The sequence below is a fragment of the Gigantopelta aegis genome, chromosome 6 (genome assembly GCF_016097555.1).
Source record: "Gigantopelta aegis isolate Gae_Host chromosome 6, Gae_host_genome, whole genome shotgun sequence".
In the NCBI taxonomy this organism is placed as follows: Eukaryota; Metazoa; Mollusca; class Gastropoda; order Neomphalida; family Peltospiridae; genus Gigantopelta; species Gigantopelta aegis.
In genome coordinates this window covers 15,730,888-15,755,333 of record NC_054704.1, presented here as the reverse complement: position 1 = coordinate 15,755,333, position 24,446 = coordinate 15,730,888, and the positions used below count along the sequence as shown (strand labels likewise).

At 37.1% G+C, this 24,446-nt stretch overlaps 1 protein-coding gene across 2 annotated transcripts in view; it reads right to left on the bottom strand.

Annotated features, from left to right (window-relative positions):
- LOC121375654 (protein patched homolog 1-like) overlaps positions 1 to 24,446 on the bottom strand; it is a 96,515-nt gene that overhangs the window by 36,832 nt on the left and 35,237 nt on the right. For both annotated transcript variants that reach the window (XM_041503211.1, XM_041503212.1), the window contains exons 6-13: positions 17,376 to 17,511; positions 16,859 to 16,951; positions 13,072 to 13,193; positions 12,501 to 12,648; positions 11,956 to 12,087; positions 11,369 to 11,527; positions 10,912 to 11,007; positions 4,874 to 4,999 (exon numbers count right to left, since the gene is read on the bottom strand). In XM_041503211.1, coding sequence (XP_041359145.1) covers positions 4,874 to 4,999; positions 10,912 to 11,007; positions 11,369 to 11,527; positions 11,956 to 12,087; positions 12,501 to 12,648; positions 13,072 to 13,193; positions 16,859 to 16,951; positions 17,376 to 17,511 — 1,012 coding nt within the window. The remainder of the gene's footprint in view (positions 1 to 4,873; positions 5,000 to 10,911; positions 11,008 to 11,368; positions 11,528 to 11,955; positions 12,088 to 12,500; positions 12,649 to 13,071; positions 13,194 to 16,858; positions 16,952 to 17,375; positions 17,512 to 24,446) is intronic.

The following is a 24,446-nucleotide window of genomic DNA, read 5'->3' as shown; positions in this document are numbered from 1 at the left end:
ATATATTCCTACCTGCAGAGAGAAGGCTCTAAGTGCAGGGATGGGTTAGATTACATAAAATATATTCCTACCTGCAGTGAAAAGGCTCTAAGGGCAGGGATGGGTTAGATTATATACTAGATATTCCTACCTGCAGAGAGAAGGCTCCAAGGGCAGGTATGGGTTAGATTATATACTAGATATTGCTACCTGCAGTAAGAAGGCTCTGAGGGCAGGGATGGGTTAGATTACATAAAATATATTCCTACCTGCAGTGAGAAGGTTCTAAGGGCAGGGATGGGTTAGATTATATACTAGATATTCCTACCTGCAGTGAGAAGGCTCTAAGGGCAGGGATGGGTTAGATTATATACTAGATATTCCTACCTGCAGAGAGAAGGTTCTAAGTGCAGGGATGGGTTAGATTACATAAAATATATTCCTACCTGCAGTGAAAAGGCTCTAAGGGCAGGGATGGGTTAGATTATATACTAGATATTCCTACCTGCAGAGAGAAGGCTCCAAGGGCAGGTATGGGTTAGATTATATACTAGATATTGCTACCTGCAGTAAGAAGGCTCTGAGGGCAGGGATGGGTTAGATTACATAAAATATATTCCTACCTGCAGTGAGAAGGCTCTAAGGGCAGGGATGGGTTAGATTATATACTAGATATTCCTACCTGCAGTGAGAAGGCTCTAAGGGCAGGGATGGGTTAGATTATATACTAGATATTCCTACCTGCAGTGAGAAGGCTCTAAGGGCAGGGATGGGTTAGATTACATAAAATATATTCCTACCTGCAGTGAAAAGGCTCTAAGGGCAGGGATGGGTTAGATTATATACTAGATATTCCTACCTGCAGAGAGAAGGCTCAGAGAGAAGGTATGGGTTAGATTACGGGCAGGTATGGGTTAGATTATATACTAGATATTGCTACCTGCAGTAAGAAGGCTCTGAGGGCAGGGATGGGTTAGATTACATAAAATATATTCCTACCTGCAGTGAGAAGGTTCTAAGGGCAGGGATGGGTTAGATTATATACTAGATATTCCTACCTGCAGTGAGAAGGCTCTAAGGGCAGGGATGGGTTAGATTATATACTAGATATTCCTACCTGCAGTGAGAAGGCTCTAAGGGCAGGGATGGGTTAGATTATATACTAGATATTCCTACCTGCAGTGAGAAGGCTCTGAGGGCAGGGATGGGTTAGATTATATACTAGATATTCCTACCTGTAGTGAGAAGGCTCTAAGGGCAGGGATGGGTTAGATTATATACTAGATATTCCTACCTGCAGAGAGAAGGCTCTAAGGGCAGGGATGGGTTAGATTATATACTAGATATTCCTACCTGCAGAGAGAAGGTTCTAAGTGCAGGGATGGGTTAGATTACATAAAATATATTCCTACCTGCAGAGAGAAGGCTCTAAGAGCAGGGATGGGTTAGATTATATACTAGATATTCCTACCTGCAGTGAGAAGGCTCTAAGGGCAGGGATGGGTTAGATTATATACTAGATATTCCTACCTGCAGAGAGAAGGTTCTAAGTGCAGGGATGGGTTAGATTACATAAAATATATTCCTACCTGCAGAGAGAAGGCTCTAAGAGCAGGGATTGGTTGATTATATACTAGATATTCCTACCTGCAGTGAGAAGGCTCTAAGGGCAGGGATGGGTTAGATTATATACTAGATATTCCTACCTGCAGTGAAAAGGCTCTAAGGGCAGGGATGGGTTAGATTATACACTAGATATTCCTACCTGTAGTGAGAAGGCTCTAAGGGCAGGGATGGGTTAGATTATATACTAGATATTCCTACCTGCAGTGAGAAGGCTCTGAGGGCAGGGACGGGTTAGATTATATACTAGATATTCCTACCTGCAGTGAGAAGGCTCTGAGGGCAGGGATGGGTTAGATTACATAAAATATATTCCTACCTGCAGTGAAAAGGCTCTAAGGGCAGGGATGGGTTAGATTATATACTAGATATTCCTACCTGCAGTGAGAAGGCTCTGAGGGCAGGGATGGGTTAGATTATATACTAGATATTCCTACCTGCAGTGAGAAGGCTCCGAGGGCAGGGATGGGTTAGATTATATACTAGATATTCCTACCTGCAGTGAGAAGGCTCTGAGGGCAGGGATGGGTTAGATTATATACTAGATATTCCTACCTGCAGTGAGAAGGCTCTGAGGGCAGGGATGGGTTAGATTACATAAAATATATTCCTACCTGCAGTGAAAAGGCTCTAAGGGCAGGGATGGGTTAGATTATATACTAGATATTCCTACCTGCAGTGAGAAGGCTCTAAGGGCAGGGATGGGTTAGATTATATACTAGATGTTCCTACCTGCAGTGAGAAGGCTCTGGGGGCAGGGATGGGTTAGATTACATAAAATATATTCCTACCTGCAGAGAGAAGGCTCTGAGGGCAGGGACGGGATAGATTACATAAAAATATATTCCTACCTGCAGTGAGAAGGCTCTGAGGGCAGGGATGGGTTAGATTACATAAAATATATTCCTACCTGCAGAGAGAAGGCTCTAAGGGCAGGGATGGGTTAGATTATATACTAGATATTCCTACCTGCAGTGAGAAGGCTCTGAGGGCAGGGATGGGTTAGATTATATACTAGATATTCCTACCTGCAGTGAGAAGGCTCTGAGGGCAGGGATGGGTTAGATTACATAAAATATATTCCTACCTGCAGTGAAAAGGCTCTAAGGGCAGGGATGGGTTAGATTATATACTAGATATTCCTACCTGCAGTGAGAAGGCTCTAAGGGCAGGGATGGGTTAGATTATATACTAGATATTCCTACCTGCAGTAAGAAGGCTCTGAGGGCAGGGATGGGTTAGATTACATAAATTATATTCCTACCTGCAGTGAAAAGGCTCTAAGGGCAGGGATGGGTTAGATTATATACTAGATATTCCTACCTGCAGTGAGAAGGCTCTAAGGGCAGGGATGGGTTAGATTATATACTAGATATTCCTACCTGCAGTGAGAAGGCTCTGAGGGCAGGGATGGGCTAGATTACATAAAATATATTCCTACCTGCAGAGAGAAGGCTCTAAGGGCAGGGATGGGTTAGATTATATACTAGATATTCCTACCTGCAGTGAGAAGGCTCTGAGGGCAGGGATGGGTTAGATTATATACTAGATATTCCTACCTGTAGTGAGAAGGCTCTAAGGGCAGGGATGGGTTAGATTATATACTAGATATTCCTACCTGCAGTGAGAAGGCTCTGAGGGCAGGGATGGGTTAGATTATATACTAGATATTCCTACCTGCAGTGAGAAGGCTCTGAGGGCAGGGATGGGTTAGATTACATAAAATATATTCCTACCTGCAGTGAAAAGGCTCTAAGGGCAGGGATGGGTTAGATTATATACTAGATATTCCTACCTGCAGTGAGAAGGCTCTGAGGGCAGGGATGGGTTAGATTATATACTAGATATTCCTACCTGCAGTGAGAAGGCTCCGAGGGCAGGGATGGGTTAGATTATATACTAGATATTCCTACCTGCAGTGAGAAGGCTCTGAGGGCAGGGATGGGTTAGATTATATACTAGATATTCCTACCTGCAGTGAGAAGGCTCTGAGGGCAGGGATGGGTTAGATTACATAAAATATATTCCTACCTGCAGTGAAAAGGCTCTAAGGGCAGGGATGGGTTAGATTATATACTAGATATTCCTACCTGCAGTGAGAAGGCTCTAAGGGCAGGGATGGGTTAGATTATATACTAGATGTTCCTACCTGCAGTGAGAAGGCTCTGGGGGCAGGGATGGGTTAGATTACATAAAATATATTCCTACCTGCAGAGAGAAGGCTCTGAGGGCAGGGACGGGATAGATTACATAAAAATATATTCCTACCTGCAGTGAGAAGGCTCTGAGGGCAGGGATGGGTTAGATTACATAAAATATATTCCTACCTGCAGAGAGAAGGCTCTAAGGGCAGGGATGGGTTAGATTATATACTAGATATTCCTACCTGCAGTGAGAAGGCTCTGAGGGCAGGGATGGGTTAGATTATATACTAGATATTCCTACCTGCAGTGAGAAGGCTCTGAGGGCAGGGATGGGTTAGATTACATAAAATATATTCCTACCTGCAGTGAAAAGGCTCTAAGGGCAGGGATGGGTTAGATTATATACTAGATATTCCTACCTGCAGTGAGAAGGCTCTAAGGGCAGGGATGGGTTAGATTATATACTAGATATTCCTACCTGCAGTAAGAAGGCTCTGAGGGCAGGGATGGGTTAGATTACATAAATTATATTCCTACCTGCAGTGAAAAGGCTCTAAGGGCAGGGATGGGTTAGATTATATACTAGATATTCCTACCTGCAGTGAGAAGGCTCTAAGGGCAGGGATGGGTTAGATTATATACTAGATATTCCTACCTGCAGTGAGAAGGCTCTGAGGGCAGGGATGGGCTAGATTACATAAAATATATTCCTACCTGCAGAGAGAAGGCTCTAAGGGCAGGGATGGGTTAGATTATATACTAGATATTCCTACCTGCAGTGAGAAGGCTCTGAGGGCAGGGATGGGTTAGATTATATACTAGATATTCCTACCTGTAGTGAGAAGGCTCTAAGGGCAGGGATGGGTTAGATTATATACTAGATATTCCTACCTGCAGTGAGAAGGCTCTGAGGGCAGGGATGGGTTAGATTATATACTAGATATTCCTACCTGCAGTGAGAAGGCTCTGAGGGCAGGGATGGGTTAGATTACATAAAATATATTCCTACCTGCAGTGAAAAGGCTCTAAGGGCAGGGATGGGTTAGATTATATACTAGATATTCCTACCTGCAGTGAGAAGGCTCTGAGGGCAGGGATGGGTTAGATTACATAAAATATATTCCTACCTGCAGTGAAAAGGCTCTAAGGGCAGGGATGGGGATGATAGCTGCAGTGAAGAATGCCAGCATGTTGCTGATTGACGTCAACAGAACGGTCACCCCAGTCCGCTTCAGACACTCCCCTGCTTGATCCTGTATGAGAAACCATATTAATTAATTTCAATTTTGTATGAAAATAAGTTTTGAAAAAGATTTTAATTTGATTTGTTTTTGTGATTAACAGTTTCACAAAAGTCCAAGATTATATTACAGTAAAGAACAAATTAAAATATACTGACAATCAAAAGAAAGTATACTCTTCAAAAAAAGTAGGAGAACTCTAATAAGAATTTACAGTTGCCAAAATTGTAAGGTATATTAGCTGTGGGGAATGGTAACATGGTAATAGTGAATTAATAGGGCAAACATTACAACTGGTAGTTTAGTATTACAGTAGGTTTTATGACCACCAAAGATCTTGAAGGACGATTGGGGTTAGAAGTGAAATTTGAAAGTTGATGTGATGTAAATTGCAAATTCAAACAATAAAAATGACTAAAAACAAAACAATAACAACTATATGATCAACAGAATGAAAAAGATTGACAGAAATAATGTTCCACGGTGATTAATGGACCTTCCTGGAAATTGTCAAAATCGAGAATGACACCCACACACACGTGTACGGGGCAACTGCGTGATGCATGTGCAAACTATGGAATATGTTGATAAACAGACCTGAACATTCTTTACTAGGATGTCTGTGGTCTAATAGTTGATGTTAATATTTCAGGTTCCCCTACATTTTTTGAAGAGTATATATCAAAACATATTAATGTGAAACAAAAATGTTACTCCAAGTGCTAGTTGTGAACTGTCATGTGCACATTTGATGGTAATTATTGTGTATATACCAGTGTTTATTACATTAAATGTGCTATAAAAACAAAAATGTTACTCCAAGTGCTAGTTGTGAACTGTCATGTGCACATTTGATGGTAATTATTGTGTATATATACCAGTGTTTATTACATTAAATGTGTTATAAAATAAAAATAAAAAGGTTTTTATTAACTTTTAAAATCTGATACAATATAATTTATAAAGAACTTTTTCACACCTTATTTTTTAAAGTAATTTAAGGTATTTAACACATACACACTAACAATGTTGTAAATTTTAAATAACTCAATACATTAAATTTATTAAAACTTGCTTTAGAACACACAGAACATGAATCTATTATGTGGTTGTTTTTCATTTAATATTCTTTGAACATGTAACAAGTGTCAACACATTTTCAACCAAACAATAACAAAAACACAGTATACTTCAAATCAATTTTAAAAATCACTAATTTAATAACTGAACCAACAGACCAAAAATATACAGTTAAATTTGGAAATAAAATAAACAAAACACCAAAAAAATGACTGACAGACAAAACAACCATTTCCATTATTAACTTACGGCATCCTTAGAAAGTCTTCAAAGTGTAAAATTGTATGAGTAAATTAATTAAATTTTAAAAATTGAAATACATGAACTATATGGATAATAACATACAGCTGTATATTAAAATGTACACTTTCTGTCTTTAAAATATATCTACAAACATACATACAGATGAACCAACATTAAATAGCTTTGAAAGAGAGTAAAAATATGGCATAAGAAGACAAATGGTTCTTTAATATGGGTCAATCTGTATTCAGTTAAATGATTTGGTAGAAAAGTTGGTCTCTTAAGAAAGGCGGTTGTTTAATACCAGTATAGGTTAATTTGTACTTGATTACATATTTGGAAAATGATAATGTGGTCTCTTTAGACAGGTGGCTATTTAATACAGGTCCATTTGTACTTGATTGGAAATTTAGAATGATAATTTGCTCTTTTAAGACATGGCTGCTTAATACAGTTCAATTTGTTCTTGATTACATATTTGGAAGAATTATAATTTGGCCTCTGTAAACAGGTGGCCATTTCACAGAGGTGGCTGTTTGAGCAGGATGGACTGTAGTATATAATCTACAGATGTATAGTGTGAAAAGCCTCATATGCCTGTGTAAATAGTGGTATCACAGGGTTATAGAAATGATTGTACAAAGGGATAGGACATTTGATTGCACAGTACTGCACCATTTGTAATCAAATCAAATATATTTCCAGGGCCATACATGGTGTAAAATAACTTGCGAGGCAGTGAAAAAAGAATCACAGTACAGTAATATAAGGTTTTTTTCACATACACAAAATAGGCACCTTTATTTAAACTAAAAAGGTAACTTGTTTACTCTCTCTGGTGATAGCAAAAGCCTCCTTGCTGATATCCAACTCCACCCCTGCCCAACTAGGTACAACGCTGATTTCATTAACTTAAAGTCTGATATCTGGTTTTATAAGGCATTTATCTGTTCCATTTTTTTTCTATAGGTTTACTAATTACAAGTTTTAATGGATACAAGTACTTTAAGTTTTATACCTATTTGTATGGACAGACTTGTAATCTAATGACTACCAATGCAGATCTAAATAGACAGACACACAAACACATATACTCTGACAGAGAGAGAGACAGAGAGAGAGAGAGAGAGAGAGAGAGAGAGAGAGAGAGAGAGAGAGAGAGAGAGAGAGAAGGGAGGGAGGGAGAGAAGGGAGCGGAGAGAGAGAGAGAGAGGGAGAGAGAGAGAGAGAGAGAGAGAGAGAGAAGGGAGGGAGAGAAGGGAGGGAGGGAGAGAGGAGAGAGAGAGAGAGAGAGAGAGAGAGAGAGAGAGAATGAGAGAGAGAGAGAGAGAGAGAGAGAGAGAGAGAGAGAAGGGAGGGAGGGAGAGAAGGGAGGGAGGGAGAGAGAGAGAGAGAGAGAGAGAGAGAGAGAGAGAGAGAGAGAGAGAGAGAGAGAGAGAGAGAGAGAGAGAGAGAGAGAGAGAGAGAGAGAAGGGAGGGAGGGAGGGAGAGACAGACAGAGAGATAGATAGGGAGAGAGAGGGAAAGATAGACTTTACATTGTTATGTTCATGGTGTTCAATCTAAACTTCCATAAATCACAAAAGGAGAATTAAAATATTTGCATGGGTATGGCACAGAAGGAAGTGGGGGATGGATATATTATAAAGAACGATCAACTGTGAGTACCAGCAGTGGAGACTCTAAGAAGATTTTCAAACAAGCCAAACACTTGAATATTGTGATTGAGGCCACCAACAATGCAATGTCCACAGCAGCAAACTGAGTCTGCCTGTATCAACAGGAAACCAGCCATGCTGTTGGCTGCCACTACAAACACAGGTGGCTAAGTATGTACAGATCCCTGTCCTTTCTGCCAAGTCATCCCAGTTATAAACCTGCCCCAGTCCCAGACCTTCAACCCCAGTTATAAACCTGTCCCTGTCCCAGTCCCAACCCCAGTTCTTCTCAGTTCTAAATCTGTCCCAGCCCCAGATTCCAGTCCTAAAGTTGCCCCAATGCCAGATCTTTTTCCCAGTTCTAAACTTACCCAAGCACCAAAGACCTTCATCCCAGTTATATAACTGTCCCAGTCCCAGATCCTTATCCCAGATCTAAAGCTGTCCCAGTGCCCAAACTTTCATTTCATTTATATGATTGTTCCAGCCCCAGATCCCAATTCTAAAACTGCCCCAGCCCGAGACCATTATCCCAGATCTAAAACTGTTCCAACCCCAAACCTGCATTTCAGTTCTACAACTGTCCCAGACCATTGTCATCATTTTAAAATTGTCCCATCCCCAGACCTTCGTCCCATTTTAAAATCTGTCCCAGCTCCAGACCTTCATCCCAATTTTAAATCTGTTCCAGCCCCAGCCCCTTAACTTGCACAGATTCTTCCAAAATGAACACTTCTAGGTTGCTATGGGTTTGATATTTAACAAGACTATGACAGTGGATCTTGTGACCATCATACCCTCTGTATTTGCATGTGTGGGCCCATAGGTACTATCTTTCCTTGGGCCCATACGTATTATATTTCCTTGGGGCCATTGATACTATCTCTCCTTGGGGCCATAGGTACTATCTTTCCTTGAGAGGGAGATGAAAAGGGGTAAAAAGTAGCATGTCATGGTGTAGCACAAAAAAGAAAGAAAATTATTAATATTTATCATTGGAAAAAATTACTTGGATGTTAACTACCAGTACCTAAATTACTGATGTGATGTAATTACAGGGGTAGACCCAGTGTAGTTATTATACTAAGATTTAAAAAAAAAATGGTGATGAGGTCTCAAAACCTTGAAATCTAGAGCCTCAAAGAGAGAAGCTGGTGTACTGGCCTTACATCTTCTTACACCTGCCCACTAAGTCATTAAAACTCTGGGTGGGAGCCAGTACGGGGATGTGAGCCCAGTACTTATCAACCTTAAATCCAATGGCATAATGAGTACACCCCCAGGCCGGTGATTGCTTACAGTGTAACAAACTCTCCTTATCTAGTCACTATCTACCGGCTGACTGCTGGTACTTTAAGTGTAAGTTTATCATCTCCTGTGAAAGAACTCGAAGAAAGAGAACCCTCCCTCTGTGGTATCTGTGTGGCCTGTACAGTCAGGGAAACTTCATCAGAACAAATCCACTGACAAGACAAAACCACAGGATGGAAACGCTGATCTTATTTCAATCAAAGAACTGCTTATATCTCATTTTCATGCCTTTTCATGTACACATGTATGCAATCTTATACAAAACGGGAGTTAGGCCAATATGGAATTGATGAAATTATTTAAATAAACTTCACAACGGGATATCAGATTAATATTAGTTGACTAATAACAGATTTCATACTACTTCAGTGCAAATGTCATATATTTGTATGACAAACATACAATGTATGTGGAAATATTAATAAAAATAAACACCAGACATATAATATTACATTTGAAAGGTGGGTGGGGGGGGGGGGGTGTTGGGGGGGTGTGTGTTGGGGGCAGGGAGGTTCTTGTTGTAAATCATGTGAGTTATCATGTCAACCAACTGTTATACTGGTTTTAAGGTCATTTATTAGACTTCAAATTATACATTAGTTTTATACATAATTATTTTCCTATTTTTAGTGAACAGTCTAGCCCCCCAAAAAGGCTTGTTATCCAAGCATAGTGATTATAGAAACACTACTGAGCAATTCTCTAATTCACCCCATGAACCCTACCACCTCCACCCCTACCCCACCCCCACAAAATACAGATTCAACAAATCTGAATGTCCAATAAAGAGAAGGTGGAAGCTGGTACTGGGCTGCGAACCCAGTACCTACCAGCCTTAAGTCTGATAGCTTAACCACTACACCACCGAGGTCTGTATAAGTTTTGAGCAAGAAAGCACAACCAAAAGGATTGTTTCGAGGGGATTCCTTGCAGATGAAAGCACTCTGAGGTGAGTAAACAAGTGACAAAACAACTTGACAGGTTATTGTGGCACCACTTAGTCCAAAGAAAATTTATGTTGGGCAATTTCCTCCAAAGAAAGGCTGCGTAAACCAGCAACAGCTGAACACATCGCCCATTCATTCCAAATGTATGTATCCCTCTTGAAGGAAATGTAAACGCTTTTAAATATTTGTGCACACCCAAATGCACATGTTCCTGGCTTGCATTTCAATTAGGACATGGAGAAATATAGTCAAAATTGTTTACAAAAGACCACCCAAGAGAGTTAACTTTGTTTATCACCAGGTGGTTTTTATATACAATTAAGATCCATTTCATAATTATAGAGAAATCATATAATAAAAAACAGACAGTCACTAGCCAATTTTGAGTTCATGATAGGAAGACATTACATTTTTTCATTCATTCAATATATATGCAAGGAGGAACATGTGGTATTCTTTATACAATTACAGACAAACAGTTGTGTAGGATGCTTTTTTTTTTGAGAAATTTTGTATGCACTAAATCTACACACCATTTTGAAAAACAATCCAGAATAATAATTTAAATATATAAGATGCATGACAGCTAATATTGTTTATAGGTCCTAAATCAAAACACAGGAAATTAATTTAAATAATAGTAAATTAATTTAAATAATAGAATAATAAATAAGTTTAAACTTACATTGACTGGAACTTTACACAGGCTATTTTCTGCATGTGTGTGAGCAATAAGAAACATATCATCCACTCCCAAACCAAGTGCAAGAAATGGAATAATCTGAAAAAAATAAAAAAATAAAATTGAAATACATTTTAGACACATCTTTTAGCTGATAAACTTATCACTGAAACAACATGGTACTTAAATAAATAGTCCACTAGCCATTACAAATCTCCCTCAGTAAAAAACACACACACACACACACAAAACCACTAAGCTTTTCTTATTCTTCTGATTTGGAAATAGTGTTTTAATCACAAATTATTCTTGTCAATGACTTAATTATTATGGAAAAAGAAAGATCTTTATTTCATATATAAAACCATGGTTGTGTAGGTACTTCCGTAGATTTTTACAGTTTAACTCTACCAGCATTTACAATGATGGTTAGAACACATTAAAGAAGAAGCACACTAACCTGAGTGGTGGATGCGTTGAAGGTTATCCCCAGAACAGAGCAGATTCCTAGTCCTGCTGCCACGGAGAGTGACACAAGTAAAACCCCGGCCATTCCGATTCCACTCTGAGAATTAACGGCATCATTCCATTTCAGCAGTGACACGCACGCATACACAAACTGAAAACAATCATCAGTAGTCATTTAAATTGATGATAAATGATTAAAGATCAGGTAATTTATAATGATAAAGGTTTGAAGATAAGGCTATATAATATATATATATTCTGATAACAATGACAATAATTAACTGCTGTACCCCCATCACTTGATATATGTTAAATTGAGAGAGAGAGAGAGAGAGAGAGAGAGAGAGAGAGAGAGAGAGAGAGAGAGAGAGAGAGAGAGAGAGAGAGAGCATGAGAAAGCACTTAAAACTGGATTAAGCAGGGTTTTCTATTGGTTTTTACTAAATAAAATCATTCTTTAATTACATTTAGACTCAAAAGACTAAGTAAAATGATATAAAACAGGTTGGAAGGAGGACAAATACCATCAGATTTTATCTCACATAATGCTACATGTTAGTGCAGATATATGGTACCTACCATGAGTAAATATCCCAGTGCAACTCTGACAATGCTAACACTGGAGAAATCTCTCATGATATCTAACAGTGAGGTGTAGGAGAAGGCATACACATTGTCTCGAGAACTGTCATTGGTGAACTTGTTCAGAATCTGAAAACATACAGCGAATATATTAAAGTACATAACAAATAGTACTCCTTTTATTATTTATTACATGTTTAATACAAATGTAGTTGAAAACAAAACACATTGTTTTTTCGGTTCATACTTGCATGAACCAAAAAATAATTGTGGTCAATTCTTAAATAAAATTTTGTCAAGTAATCTTTTACTACAAAACGATTCATGCAATCAAGGATTATAAAAAAAATGAGCATTAAATTCTTTGAAAGAGGAATACTTTTTCAGGGTTTTTTTGGTATTTTTGCTTGCTGACAATATTCTCAACAAGCACAAAACCATTACTAGTTCATTAGATAGTAGTATTCCTGTGGCAATATATTTTTTTTGTACAAAGTTAAGTATATCCAATAGAAAAACAATGTGATATTTCTATATCATACCTCAGAGAAGTTCCTCTGCCAGGCCTCGAGCACCTGCTTAGCCATTCCAAGACTCCAGTCAACACTCGTCACCTTCATCGAGTTGTCATGGTATTCAAACAGATCCTTCTCACCCATCAGCTGGATTATTGACTGGAACGCTTCAATTCTGGAAATAGGGTATATACAATTTTTTTAAATTTCATTGTAATTTCGATGTTCTAGCTTTAAAATTCAAACATACAAAGATTAATACTAAATTCATACTAAACTGTTCTGTAAACCAGCCCCTTGTTTGTAACCATTGTAACTATTTTCACAATAGTTTTTTGTTATTGGTATACTGAAAACCAATGGAAGAATAAAAAATATGGCTGAAAAATTCAGTCTGATCCGACTCTGACCATATTGGGCTTGTCAGATAACAAGACGTAAAAATTAAAAAATGTTTTTAAAACAATGGTTTTATAATTCCAAAAAAAGAACTATTTACAAAAAAAAAAAAAAAAAAAATTAGCAAAAAAAGAAACAAAACAAACAAACAAACAAACAAACAAACAAAAAGGAAAAAAAGAAGAGTTAAGCAACATACTTAACAATATGGCCTGTCTTGTTTTTCCTCACTCCCCCAAAGATAAGGTCTTCATTCCAGTGCATGTACTTGGTGGCGAAGCCAGCACACCCATTGGTCATCTCTCCACCAAGGTCGGGAATCTGCAGGAAACAAAATTCAAACTCATTTTACTCATCTATTTCATTACTGTTATCGTTTGTGATAATATTTAAGTTGTGTTAATACAGAAGAAAAAAAAAAGAAAAAAAAACCCCCAACAACACCCAAACAAACAAACAAAGAAAAAAAAAAAAAAATTGTGTTTTGTTAACGACTCATGCAACATATTTTAAATTTGGACATACATGCAAAGTATAACTCCTTTTTTTTTAATGACAATTTTCTGACAATGACAATGTGACAGCACATAAATTAACAAGAACATTCTATTCTTCTCCCATTCATGAAAAGGAAAAACCTTTTTTTATTGTCTCTTATTGGCTAATTCCCCATTTCAATACAAGTACATTTGTTAAAATGAAATCCTTGCATCTACCCATCCACCCTCTAAATCCACCCACGCACTCACCCATATTACAATTCAAATACAAGATTAAAATGGACTTAGTGTTATAAATAAGTAACATCAGCTTTCTTGCTATGATGTCATTCTCCACCTTAAAGATATATTTTTATGAACATGTGCACATAATAAATACAACTCTAATTCCCAATTTCATGCAATGAAATATTCATATACTTATTTTAAGGGTTTTTTTTCTCCCTTACATAGCTCGGTATGAAAAAAGACATTCCAAGTAACAATGAAGACAAAATTTCTTATTTTCTGAACACGAAACATACAAATAAAATGTTCACTTCGATAAGCTGATTTTCCTGCACCTGAGTAATAATAATGGAGGAAATGCATGCTTATTGACATGCTCTCGAAAAGATCAATTGTGTGTAACCAATGACAACACTATGGGTGGCATAGGTCACAACTCGAAACTCTCATATCAGTTGCACTAAAACACCTCTCATACTTTACAAATAACTTTTCTTTTTTATGCTTCATTATTCTGATTGTGGATGACATAGAGAAAAAAAAGATTTGGTTAAAATAAATCTTTTGAGATATTTTATTGAACGCCATGACCCCACGACTGAAAACTGGCATTCAGCAGCACAATCCTTTTGTGCACCATTAAATGTGCTTCAAAAGAATGGGTGCTGCCCATACAGGAAGATTTTTCATGGGTCAATTAAAGATAAAAACTTGTAAGCAAAACAGTGAATTGCAAATAGACTTGTAGGTAAATGCAACAGAGTCCTAATAGGCTTTGTAAACGTGACATCATTAAGGTTATCCTTCAGTACGTGATCCATACCCACTTGACACAACAAAGGACACGTGCTCACAACCACAAATTTTTTTCTAGAGGTAGCAGAACAAAACAAGTAAACATGTTGAAAAATACCCCCCAAAAAGCCAATATTTTTAACAAAAGTTGGAAATGCTTTTGCTATTATATATTTCATTAATAAAACAAATCTTAATAAAAAAATTAAAAATCAACTTTACACTTTTCAGTCACATCTTTGTTTATCACTGTGATAAGGTGCCTGTGCTAGACAGGCCTTGGTCTTAGGTAGATATGGACACATAAAAATAGTTCACTGGACTGAAAAGCAATGCTGACTTTTGCAGTTAATAAGTGTACGTAGAGACCTCATGCTATTATCCTTAACATTTCTGGTCCATGCTTGAAAATCATAGCTTATGCTTAAATTCAAGGCACATATCTTAGAATCTGCATTAAGCTTTGTATAGCATTGACAGTCTGGGCCCCATTCTAGGAAGCAACCTTAGTGTTAAGATCATCTTAAATATTTATGGTAGTTATATACTTACGGTTATCTTAGCACTAAATTTAAGTCTTGACTTTTAAATTTGCAAACCTGATTACCTCCAAAAAGCATTTGAAGTAATTCAGCTACATACTTATTAAAATAACAAGGTACTGTTGTTAGTCAAAGTTCATAACCAGACAGAACAGAATGGTGCTCACTAGACTGATTCTACACATTAAACCCAATGATTGCTTTGGGAACCAGTCAAATAGCATTGCTCACTGTTGCTGAACAAAGACCAGATGCAACCGACAGTTATGCTCAAACCCTACAAAAACCCAAATTTGATTTGATTCTGGACTTTGAGTCAGGACTATTAAAATATGAATCTGAACTCTTTAATGCAAGTCTCAAATCTTCAATATGAATTTGGACTCTTTATATTAGAGTGAATTGAGCAGATATACAGGAAACAATACTTCTGCTGACATGATACAGTCTATGTTGTTACAAAATCTGCACTGTTTTAGAAAGGATTCATCATCTTAAGACATTCTCTTTTGACTTTAAAATAAATCCTGTGAAAACAGATGTACATCAGAATACAAATCTATCACTGGATTCACTGACTGCACCGGGTATTTTTTTCAACTCGTGAGCTGCTGGAAGATCAGTATCATGGCAAGAACAGAGTCAGGTAAATTGAATTTCCCTTAAGCCAAATACAATAATTCAACAACAACCGACATCTGAGAGTCTGCGGCCTTATCCAAATAACTATCAGCCTGCAAAAAATTGCAAATTAAGGAAGAAAAATTCCACCGCACATGAAGGGAGTTACAAAATTTATTCAAGCAATAACACCAACTTGTAATAGTAAAGGTAGGGTGATACTCCCGGACAAGTGTCGTATGGTAGCAGACGAAGGGTCATGCTTTAGAGCAAGGGCTTTCTTAGACGAACAATGGTGACTGTTTACAACTGTTTACCCGTGGGATGAAAAGCTTGCTTCCATATGAAGCTATTGGATGAAAATGTACAAAATCACACACCTAGCATGACGAGCTGGTTACTGCTCACGTAAAGAAAATACTCATTATCACAGACTCAAAGCTGTGTTTGTTCCACAGAAAATGTTTTCGAGAATAGAGGCCCCCTCTCCAGAACTATCCATTGATACTTTGTGTCTTCTCACATGGTCAAATTAAACCAGGCTTACAGAGTGAGAGAAAAACAGTTTACTAGAGGGCCAACAGTGTTATATAGTTTTCAGTGTGTGGTCATATTAAGCCAGGCTTATAGAGTGAGAGAAAAAAACAGGTTAAACTGAGGTCACATTAAACCAGGCTTACAGAGTGAGAGAAAAAACAGGTTAAACTGAGGTCATATTAAACCAGGCTTACAGAGTGAGAGAAAAAACAGGTTAAACTGAGGTCATATTAAGCCAGGCTTACAGAGTGAGAGAAAAAACAGGTTAAACTGAGGTCATATTAAACCAGGCTTACAGAGTGAGAGAAAAATAGTTTACTAGAGGGTCAACAGCGTTATAGGGTTTTCAGTGTGTGGTCGAATTAAACCAAGCTTACATAGTGAGAAAAGAAATGTTAAAGTGAGGTCAAATCAAACCAGGATTAAATACAGAATGAGATAAAAACAGTGTTGTCAAATTATAACAAAGGTTCAGTAAGTGGGAAAAAAAATCAGTATTAAATACATTTTTCATTGTGAAAAAAATAATAAGTGGGGTGAAAAAACAGCAATGAATAGACTAACAAGATGACTCATGTAATTTTGAGTATGTAGGACCCTTACTTACATATAACCAAGCCTCAACTTCAGGCTGGACTTGAATCCATTAAGTTTTGATGGCCTTGGAATCTGGTCACTGAGTTTGAGGCTGGACTGACTTTCATGACCACAGTAACTAGGATAGCTATCTAGAGTATTTTTCACAAAACACACAATTGCTTACCTGTTTGTTGTATTTGTTAGGGGCTGTGGTGGGACACTCGGGGTCATAGGGGTTCAAACATGGCTTTTCTTGGTAAGCTGAACCAATTCCCGCCTGAAAAAAAAAATATATATATATATATTAAATAACAGATCTTGTATGGTGTGCAGATATGTATGGTATCACCCATAGCAACTATTAAAAACCAATACAAAATTTTTACTCAGTGCAATTCAAAGTAATGTCACCACCCAGATAGCTTGCAATTGGTAGGTCAGCAGTTGTCCATCAGTGGTAGACCACCATGGCTTCATCATTGGCTATCAGTAATCTGTAATTCAGTAATCAATGCTGGTGGGGGATTCAAAATGTAACTATTCTGACTAAAACTACACTGGGCCAATGCATTAATGCTATTTGGGCTCTTGTTACCTGTTACTAATTAAATATGCATCTGGAAATGGTTGGCTACATACAAACTATCTGTACTAAACAATTTTAGATCTGTCACTGGAAGGTTCATGAATGCAATCCTCACCCTATCAAAAACCTCTTCCAATGCTTCCACAGGAAAATAGATCCCTGAATACTTTGCATATTCTTTCATTGCTGTGACCAGCCCTCTTGGATTCAACATTTTCCATGTTAAATACTCTGGTAAACCTGTAATTTTTCTGAAAAACAAAAACAGACACAACACATTTTAGTGTATATGTTATACCACGAACCTTTCAAAAGAACAGCTAAACTCCAAAGTAAGACTACTCACAGATTAAATATGGGTCTTTACTGAGGTGGTCTCATTACTCAGTGATTGTTTTGTTTCAACATTTATTACCTCATACAGTAAATAATATACAAATTAAATGGCTTTATCAAATCTTCCTCGACTTTGTATTGAACTCGGATATGACAATGTATTATTTGTATTTAATAAATAAAATTGTATGGTATATATGAAGAGTTTCATCACAAAACGTGATAAACGCCATGTTAAAAACCATTGTGCAAACCCCACTCAGACACTTTTCACACATAGACAAATACCAGTTCAAATTGAGATTTAGCAAAATGCGATATGATTGTCTGAGGATATATCACAGATTGCAGAGGAACTGGAGTGGCGTTTATGGTGGTTTAGGATTGAGTGTGTATAGTGGCGTTTATCACGTTTTGCGATGAAACTCTTCATATGTAACCTATGTAAATGCATAGAAATGAACTGCATGAAAATTAAATTAACTGAACTGCATTGACCTTAACTGAACTGAATTTCACTCAAATGATCTATACATAATAAAAATGAAATTAATTAAACTATATTGAACTAAAAAAAAAAGAACAGCATTGCAATAAACTGAAATAAATAAAGTTGCAATGAAGTAATCTTATGTTAACAATTTTAACTAAAAAGGAAATATACATGAAATAGATACTAAACAAATTTCTAAGTGACTATCAAGATGAAACATTATTTGACAATTTATACTGAAATAAAATTTTAAAATCCAGCTTTATTGGGTTAATCTCACAAATAAAAATAAACTTCCTTTCTCAATAACCATAAACTGACTTCATGTCCATGTATAAACTTTACAGCCAAATATAATGGAAAATTAAAAAAAAACACATCTGCCACCACACATTAAAGAAAGTAACAAAATGTCAGCATCATTAATGACAAAAACAGTTGAGAAGAAAAACCAGAAAATCCTCAAGCAATATCCAAAAGTCTTTTTAAGAGAACGTGTTCTCTGTCTACCATGCCCCTCAGAAAATACTGAAGACATTTATTGCCCCCTGGAAGAGATCTGCCAGCAATGCAATCTGTGGTGGCATAACAACACACACAACATTCAGGATAGCCCAGACAGAGCTTATGGGAGCCATTACAGTACTCCATCTCTGGAAGGCATCACACCGGGAGGGATATACCCCACAAACTGTGCAGCTCTCACAGCACTGAAGACATTACACTTTATTTTCTTCTCTACCAAAATAACAAATTTAGGAAGCAAGCCTGCAAGAGATTTAGTTTATAGTATTCAAGTACAAAACTGTAATGGATTTTTTTTTTCAGAGAGGGGATGTGGGTGGACGGGGGATGTTAGAAACATTGGTTTTTAATGTTTACATAAGACTGACGGTACTGCAGACGTATTAATATTACAGCACATGTGTTTGAAATAAAAGAAATTTAAATGTGTATCTTAGCAATACAAATATATCAAAATGGGCAGTTAATGCCATATACACTGTAGACTATGTTGTTGTTCTGCAGAGTAAATATAGCATAGGCACAGTCAGTAGCAGATTGAGGATTTTATGGTCCTTGGACTTAACTCTTTTATAAGGCCCACACACCCACCCACCACTCAGTTCTCTTACACAGAAAATGTTGTTCATTGTAAAACAATGGGGGTGGGACGTAGCCCAGTGGTAAAGCATTGAGATCGATCCCCGTCAGTGGGCCCATTAGGCTATTTCTCGCTCCAACCAGTACACCACAACTGGTATATCAAAGGCTGTGGTATGTGTTATCCTGTCTGTGGGATGGTACATATAAAAGATCCCTTGCTGCTAATCAAAAAGAGTAGCTCATTAAGTTACAAACAGGTAGCACAATACTCCAACCACAAATGTGCAATACAAATCAAGCTTTAATGTCTTAAACATTAGTTTCAAAGGTATATGTACATGTAAATACCTTTTCTGTGACATATACATTGTACAATGCATTTTGAGCCACTACAAATACCTGGATGACCAGAAACACATTTTAATTTACCAAAATATATCATTTAATAATAAAAAGTTCTAAGTACCAGTAATGTTCAAGTTAATGATAAACAGGCTAAAATAGCCCAAACGATTTTACACTGCCTAAAAACTAACCTCAGTAGCTTTAAAACTATTCATTTAGTAACATTATATTTAAAAAATGTATTCCATAATACTAGTGTTTTTATACATCTATCGTACTTTTTATTAATGTACTTTTGTCCACATTACAACAACATCAAACAAGGCCCGCTGAAGCATTGAATTTCATTTCACTACGCTTAACCTGACAACGTGTAATTTGCCAAACTTGACAGGTTAGCCCATATTTCATCAACAACAAAAAAAGTGTGAAAAACTACAATCTGTTGAATTAAAACATTCAAATGCAGCGAAGCATGGACCGGCGCACACACATACACCGTTGGACGCTTCTACTGGGCAAGACAGTTCTCATTGAGACTAGTTCAGAGCAGATCCCCCACCCATGGAGCTGAACCTATCTTTCCATCTTGGAGATTTAGCCAAGTTCTTATATAACACTTCATATAATAAATAAGAAAAGCCAAGTGTGGTCTGGTTAGCTGATATGACGGGTACACTGAGACACATGCAGTATTGCTTGCACTGTGCATATTCGTTTCAAGTCTTCGGAGGAAAAAAAACACAAACCTGCATTGTTCAGTGTTTCATTATATGAAAGAAATGTTTGTTTAACAACATCCCTGTGCATGGTTTAATCAGAAGCTATTAGGTATCAACACATACGGAAATCACGACATGCAGTTTAATGGGGGGCTTTATTAGCTACAATGGGCATTTTATTCAACAAAAATACTAGAACCCACTCATATACATGTTGATGTGTTGGAAATAGATACTTTGTAGTAGCGCTTAGTCTCTGACAAAATAAAGTTCTGCAGCCAATTTCACAAAACATTTTAAGTTTACATTTGTGATTAGCAGTTATTGTTGTCATATATGTTTTTGTTTGAAATGTTGGTAGTTTTGCTGATTTTTGTGCAAATTAAAAATTGGTATATCTACCAAACAGCTACATAGGGTTGTAAATGAATCACTATGCATTTTTAATTGTCAGCAGATGACGGAAAAACATGGTGAAAAAATTATAAGCCAGCTAATTTACCCCCTTCCAACACCCCTGTCTTCTACAATGATGATTCTCCCACTGACTGATGGTGAAAAAGTTTTATTCTTGCATAATCCACGTTTTACTCAAATCATCAGAAGTATTACAAGGTGCACAGAGGTCCCTCACAGACGATGCATGCCATCACTAAAATGTGTGAACTGCCAAACATTTTCTCCGTTTTCTGTGAACCAACCTATAGGCAAAGTCAGACAATTCACGGACGACCTTGGCATTTTTTGACATTTCTCGCATTACCTACATTTTTCACCATCAATTCTTCATTCAGGATGGCAAAAACACTTTCGTGAGAGCGACGGCCTCGGTCAGGCACTACACAAACCACTGTGCGCCGCGTAGACCTTCCGTAGAAACCACTGAAGAGGTAATATCTTTTTTTGGCAAGCTTGTGTTTGCCGGGTGTCAAAACAGCTAATGACTTTGTGAGTGCTTTCAAGAATTAGTATGAGGTCAGAACTGTGCATTTAACCTGAATACCATAGAAACACAAGAGTTGCCAAACAACATGTCACCAAGTGCTCATAATAATGTGTTTTTTTTGTTTTTTTAAATGTCTTTCACACAATCACTGTTTGTTATGCAGAGGTATGTATGATAAATCATTTATTTTGTTTACAACATTTTCTTTCCACTTCCATATGTGGAGTATGTATATAAAATTAAATGTTATCTTTTACACAAATATAGACATGCCAAATAACAAATGCTGATGATAAATAAAACATATTTAAACAGCAGCACAAAATGTATGTTATGCAGGGGTCACATAATTGATAAATATTTTATTTTAGTAATGATATTTTGCATGCAATTTCCATTTGAAGAATGTTTATATATCCAATAAGATTTATTGTTTATTTTATCTGATGCAATATATAGCCCTATGAAGTTGTGCTGTAGGTTCACTCGTCTTTTCTATAACATTTAATTTTGTTAACAATATTTAAAAATATGAATTTGTACATAAAATGTTTTGGTTTTGTATTTTCTGTGGGCACAGGTAACCAATTTAAAGTATTTTTAAAAACATATCCTAGTTCAGGGTTTCTGCCAGAGGGTAAAACAGGTATGGTGCCATACTCAAAATATTTTTTTTTTTTTTTAAAGTTAACCTTTTGACCAAATTAATTACTTTTATCGTTACTGAATGATTTTCTTAACCCTAACTCTAAACATAACCCATTTTCTTCCTGGTGGAGGCCCCCTATACCCCCTGTTGACTGTGGTTGCATTCAATTCCAAAGCACCATATCCAAAAATTTATTTTTTTATTTTTGTTTCCATGAGGAATGTCGATGCTGACCGGATTTGTAAAAGGTCTAATTTAAACTACATATACACATATTTACATTTTATTATGTACATAAAACTGATATAGTGTTTACTTTAAGAAGGTACAAATTGAATTTCAACATTATATATTCTTTATGTTATTTAAACCACATCAACTCTAAGGATAAAAAATACAAGGCTTTCAGTTTATGCACTGAGCTGTGTCTGTCTAACTGGCATATTGTATGAACAGTGTCTGATAAATGTCTACAATCTGACCATTAATTCATGCTAGTGCTCAATATGGCAGACTTCCATCAACAATTCATGTCCTTCTAACTGACAGCCCACCCAGTGTGCTTTAATCTCGACACCAATCCGTGACATACCCTGCCCCATCGCCTGATTCACCCACTGATAATAACGCTTTTATTTCTCAGACAAATGGTCTGTGTTTTATTGCTTATCAGCATCTACATGTTTGGAGTTAGCAGGCAAACCACAAATGACACAAAACCTGTTAGCAATAGCATACCCAGAGTTAATATCTATGCAAGACAATCCAAAGGATATTTGTCAGGTCTTGAACAATTGTGAGACAGATAGTTTTATTCATCCATCACTCACACAAATTTAATTTTACAAAACCATTTTTTTTTATTTGCACATTATATTTGGGACATAATCTTCATTGTCTTAATCTTCATGATAATAATCTTCAGTCATAATGGGGTATGTATAACAAAATAGGTTACCTGAAGTGGTTTTAGATGTAACCCATAAAAGGTTTCTGCAGATTTTCTATTTTTCAAATTGTGACTTATGCATACCGATAGAAAGAAATAATGGTATTTGAGATCAAATTTAATTCACTATTTGAGTAGCTATGCCATTAAAAATGACAGACATGTACTGTGGGACTGAATGGCACTGAATGTCTGTAAGATAGTTAACTTCCTGAATCTATGGAAGATAACAGTCAAATATTTGCTCCTACTACTGCTATTTATGTGCTCCCTTATTTTTTTACATCAGTATCCAAAATCAAAATGGTGTTGCTTCTTTTAAAGACACCACTATATTAATCATTGGCTATTGAATGTCAAACATTTGGTAATTTTGACATATAGTCTTAGAGATGAAACCTGCTACATTTTTCCATTAGTAGCAAGGGATCTTTTATATGCACCATCCCACAAACAGGATAGTATGTACTACGGCCTTTGATATACTAGTTGTGGTGCACTGACTGGAACGAGAAATAGCCCAATGAGGATCAATTCCAAACTGACCACACATCAAGTGAGTGCTTTACCACTGGGCTACATCCCGCCCTATACAAAATCAATGTACATCTGTCTATGTGAGAGTGCAACACATGGGTACAACTGGTCACGATGCTGTGACATGATGATCACGTGAATCTGAAACAAAATCAATGTACATCTGTCTATGTGAGAGTGCAACACATGGGCACAACTGGTCACGATGCTGTGACATGATGATCACGTGAATCTGAAACAAAATCAATGTACATCTGTCTATGTGAGAGTGCAACACATGGGCACAACTGGTCACGATGCTGTGACATGATGATCACGTGAATCTGAAACAAAATCAATGTACATCTGTCTATGTGAGAGTGCAACACATGGGCACAACTGGTCACGATGCTGTGACATGATGATCACGTGAATCTGAAAGAAAATCAATGTACATCTGTCTATGTGAGAGTGCAACACATGGGCACAACTGGTCACGATGCTGTGACATGATGATCACGTGAATCTGAAACAAAATCAATGTACATCTGTCTATGTGAGAGTGCAACACATGGGCACAACTGGTCACGATGCTGTGACATGATGATCACGTGAATCTGAAAGAAAATCAATGTACATCTGTCTATGTGAGAGTGCAACACATGGGCACAACTGGTCACGATGCTGTGACATGATGATCACTTGAATCTGAAAGAAAATCAATGTACATCTGTCTATGTGAGAGTGCAACACATGGGCACAACTGGTCACGATGCTGTGACATGATGATCACGTGAATCTGAAACAAAATCAATGTACATCTGTCTATGTGAGAGTGCAACACATGGGCACAACTGGTCACAATGCTGTGACATGATGATCACGTGAATCTGAAACAAAATCAATGTACATCTGTCTATGTGAGAGTGCAACACATGGGCACAACTGGTCACGATGCTGTGACATGATGATCACGTGAATCTGAAACAAAGTGATGACACATTTGTCTGTATTTGTGTTGCAATAGGCAGACACAATTAACCATGAACAAACAAACAACCTATGACCTGCCAACAAAAATCAGACTGTGGTCAACAAATTGGATGTTCATGAACTCTAGATG